The 4,692-nt window shown below is 46.5% G+C and overlaps 1 protein-coding gene across 1 annotated transcript in view; it reads left to right on the plus strand.

Annotated features, from left to right (window-relative positions):
• Positions 1 to 32: 32 nt before the first annotated feature.
• The window catches only part of CSUI_005659 (glycosyl family 31 protein), a 17,040-nt gene continuing 12,380 nt past the window's right edge, over positions 33 to 4,692 (plus strand). Inside the window, exons 1-2 of the mRNA XM_068065829.1 lie at positions 33 to 3,314; positions 4,108 to 4,682. Coding sequence (XP_067922193.1) covers positions 529 to 3,314; positions 4,108 to 4,682 — 3,361 coding nt within the window. The 5' untranslated portion in view covers positions 33 to 528. The remainder of the gene's footprint in view (positions 3,315 to 4,107; positions 4,683 to 4,692) is intronic.

Consider the following 4,692-nt stretch of genomic DNA (forward strand, 5'->3'; position numbering starts at 1 on the left):
TTCGTCTATCTTTAATCTATCTATTTATATATTTGCCCATGCGTTTGTGCGTTGGGGACCGGGAGGAAGATAGAAGAGGCATTTGTGTGCGTGTGTCGCTAGTTGCTTTGCCTTTGAGGGAGATCGGGAGTATGTCTCGTCTCTCTCTCTTGGATGGATATCTGTCAACTGAGAGAAGAATGAGGAACGGAGAAAAACTTCGGTTTCATTTGAATCTCGCACTTGGTCTTCGGTTGTCGGAACTATTTGCTTAGAGAATCTGAAGGGTTTCGCTCTTTCCTTTCTCCTCGTCGCTGGCTAGCTAGAGACGACAGAAAGGATCGATTGGATGCGAAATGGATGTGTACAGTGAGCTTCTTGGTACTGTCAGGTGTACGTAGGAGCCTTCTTTCCGTGTCATAGCCGTGTGTGTCACTTTCCCAATTCGGGGGTGGAAGGAGGCTATTTGAACTATCGACGCGGGTGTATGTACACCTCACCCTTCGTGTTCCCTTTGGGTTGCTTCGCCTGTTTTTCTTTCTCTTCATCATGATGGCACTTTCTTCTTCTTTCTCTCTCCTTTCAGAAGGAGGGGGTGGGCGTACTTCTCTGAGAGGGGTCTTCTCTTCGCTCTTGTCTGTTTTCCTTCCTTCTGGGGCAAAACCGTCAAGAGGTTGTCTTCTTTCTCCTTTAAAAAGTTCATCTTATACCCGGCATGGTCTATCGACGTCACGCGATGGCGCAAGACGTTTTCAAAGACTTGTGTCGTTGTCGCTTTTATGGATGATTCTTCTTATTCTTCTCTCCCCGTCATCTCCCTTTCCGCCCCCGTCCTTTTCTTCTCTCTTTCTTCTTCTACCTCCTACATACCACTCTCATCGCCAGACGGGTTTCTTCCCTTCCTGTATGTTAAAACAAGGAGAAAGACGATCTAGACACTCTATTGCTGATAGCACTCATTCTCCTTACCATACACAAGGACGGACTTCTTCTCATGATCAACCTTCTACTTCATCTTTTCTCCCATTCATCTCTCGAGGTGTACATACACCTGAAGAAGATTATTATTTCAAGAGGGAACACCTCCCTCATGATGATGATCCTTGTTTCCTCCTTTTCGAGAACATCTCTTCCGATATCTTCAATAAATTGCAGACACCCAGTCTTGTATCTTCAGCGACTTCACATGCTTTCTTTTCTTCTCTAAGCCCCTCACTTCCCTCAGGCGATGCAATGATCCGTAGCGATAGAGGGAATTCTCTCCAAGACTTCTTTCTCCAACCTTTCCGTTCTCTTCAATCAAGTTGGCTTGCTTTACGTGATCAACTTCCTCGGGCTGTCTATACCGAGGCTATAGAACGTGATAAGTTCAAGCTAAGCTGCACCCAAGCGTCTTTTTGCCATAGATATCTTCACTGGGTCGATCTCTTTGCTAAGAAAATCCCAAGGGCTTCTGTTACACCTCCACCTCTCTATACAGTCGATACAAAGTCTCTTCCCCGACCTACATGGGAGAAATCGAAATCTTCAAACAGCAGGCATTCCTCTTCTTCTTCATCAGCTCAAGGTGATGGCGAAAATGCTGGTAAAAACGACCCTAAGAAAGACGCAGGAGGAGGAGGAGGAGCGGGGGGGGGAGAACAAGGCGGAGAGGGAGGACAAGACCATCAGCATCGTCATGAGAAGAAAGGCGAAGGAATGAAGAGTGAGACAGCTCCCCCTTTAGGTTTTACCGAGACGAAGAAGAAAGGTAAGGGAGAAAAGACCCGAGAAGAAGATGAAGAGAAGGAAAAAAAGAAAGGAGGGGGAGGAGCATCTTCTTCTTCTTCATCTGAGAAACCCCGTAAGAAGAAGAGCACTTTGAAAGGAAGTGATAAAGCCCCATCCACAGTTTTATCCTTCGACATCTTACGGGGTAGTGATGGTCTACGCTTACAAGCGAAGTTGTTCGTCTATCGCCATGGCATTGTGCGTCTACGTATGAAAGAGAAGAGAGACAAGAAAGAAAAAGAAGATCAAGATTCTGCTTTACGTCAGAAGGAACCTCAGAATACCCAGGCGCCTGTCTTTCGTCTTAATGAGCGATTTGAGAGATATGATGGCTTCACAGCAGATATCTTGCAACTTGAAGATGTCCCAAAGAAATCTAATCGCCTTAACCATACAACGCCTCCTAGTGCAGGTGGAACAAGACATGATACTGCAGATCACGACGACGGAGAGGAAGAGCAGCAAGTGAAAATTTCGTACTCGGGGAATGCAACGGTCGTGGATTTCCTTGCTGAACCTCCTACAAGCCGTGCCAAAGCATTTACAGATGCATTTGTATCAGAGTTCTTCAGAAAGAAATCTCCCAAGGGGACCTTCTCTTCCTCGTCGTCGTCTTCTTCTTCTGGGGATGCGGGAAACCCCAGTAGAAGAATGGCTTCGACCGCCACATCATCTAGCAAGCACCACGAAGAAGGAGGGGGACCTGCAGCGAAAGGCGAAGAAGAGAAAGGACATGCCGTTCATTTTGCCTCCTCAGGTAACTCTTCTTCTTCATTTTCACAGCAGGAACAGCAGTCTACATGCGACTCTTCTTCTTCAGCAGAGAAGAAGAGCGATAGTTCTTCTTCTTCGTCTTCCTTTGTGGAGAATGAGGGGAGATATCAACAGAATCTCGGGCCTGAAGCGACCGCTTTCTTCGATCCTTCTTGTTCTCCCTGTGGTGATGGCATGAACATCCGAATAGTCTTACAACATACACCCTTTGCCCTTCGGGTGTATGTACACCATAAACTTGTGCAAGAAGTGAATGAGAAACAACTGCTGAATTGGGAGGCTTTCTTACCTGTCCATGTAAAGGCTCGTGAAGCCGCAGAGGCCGAAGGGAGACAACAGATTGAAGAGCGCCATCGCCGTGATTTACCTCCTGAAGTTCCTTCCTCAATTTCTAATCAATCCTCTGCGATTCTCCCCGAACAAGCCGATGCAGAAGCAAGTAAAGTCGCTCAGCTAGCTACGAGTGCGGGTGTGGATCTAACCGAGAAGCTCAAGGGATTACGAGGAATCGAATGGAGAGTTGGAGAACCTCTAGGAGATGATCTAGATGAGGAAAGAGAAGTTATGAATGATATCATTATGCCTCTATTGCATGCAGGCGAAATTAGAGATGCTGTAGATCTCTTTCGATATGGAGCGATGGAAGAAGCCTTTGACCGCTTCTTAGATAGTAAACCCTTCGGCCCCACAGCTATAGGCGTCGATGTGACTTTCTGGGGTGCGGCGCAGGTCTATGGCTTATTCGAGCATGCAGCGCCCTATCCTCTCAAAAGTTATACTGAGCCGTACAGGTAAGAAAGGATCTACCTAGCAAGCGGGCAGTCGGTCTATCAGGCGATAGATCAGGGGGAGAATGAATACCAACAGGAACGGACATTCACATAGATGCATGGAGAAGGGAGAGAGAGATTTGTGTAGATGATGGATAGAGAGGAAGGGACATGTAGATAGAGATAGACAAATAGATAGATAGATAGATAGATAGATAGATAGCTGTACATACAGATAGATAGATAGGTCACAAAGACGTTGCAGGTAGGTAGATCAAAGATAGATTTATCGAAGTTGGTGAGTTGAGAGTTCATTGCGTGATGTAGAAAAGAAGGCCTTGCAGGCATCTTCTTTTTCTTTTTCTTCTTCTTCTTGTTCTTCTTTCTTTGACGGCTAGGGAGGTTGGGGGGTGTGACAGTAGTAGGAGTAGATCGATAAGAGACATGCACACATACATATAATAGGACCTCCCTTGATCGGAGTTCGCAGTAGATATATATATGATGCTTGTGGTATGTCTGAGAAAGCGTTCAATGGCTTGGATCGAGGGAGATGCACAAGAAGAAGAAGAAGGAGAAGGAGAAGAAGGAGAATGACCCTTGGTATGTTTTCCATGAGTTGTGTGAGTTTGAAGTGGGGGGTCGTCATAGGAAGGTCTTTTTGAAGCGTTTTCTCCTCCTCCTCCTCCTTTTATCTCGAGACATCTTGGATCATCTTATTTAGAAAGACATTTCTTTCCACTCTTTCCTTTTCTTCCTCATTCTTCTTCTTTTTCTTCCCCCTCTTTTCCTTCCGTCTTTCTATATCATTCAGATTGTATAACTTGGATGTGTTCAACTACGAGCTTGACAGTCCCTTTAGTACGTATGGAAGCATGCCCTTCCTTATGGCTTTGCATGCGCCTACAAGCGGCAATACGACCACGCCCGCGGGTTCCTCTCTTCATAGCCGTCGTCCGTCAAGATCTGGTTTCCCAGGGGGAGGCCGCTATAGTCGACGTTCTTCTTTCTCTTCGAAGTCGAAAGACGGTCTGAAAGCGACTGCAGGAGAGGCTGATCCTGATGCGCACATGGAGACAAGAAAGCCTTCTCCTCCAAGGCCTCATCCCGATGGTGTCCATCCTTCTTCCTTTGCCTCCAAGAGACAGAGACGTGGAAGCTTTAGTTCGTTCAATAGATCTTCTTCTTCTTTCCCGACCGCCGAGGCTATGGACCCGAGGAGCCATTCGTCTCTCGTGACGGGCTTCATGATACTTAATCCGACGGAGATTTGGATGAAGCTCCGCTACGATCAAGGGGGAGAAGATCTCCCTGAAAGTTATGCCGGACTTAATGAGGAAGAAGATGACGACGATCTTATCGATTCGATCACCCGAAGACATAAAAGAGGTAAATACAA

Source organism: Cystoisospora suis (assembly GCF_002600585.1).
Source record: "Cystoisospora suis strain Wien I chromosome Unknown contig_2742, whole genome shotgun sequence".
NCBI lineage: Eukaryota > Apicomplexa > Conoidasida > Eucoccidiorida > Sarcocystidae > Cystoisospora > Cystoisospora suis.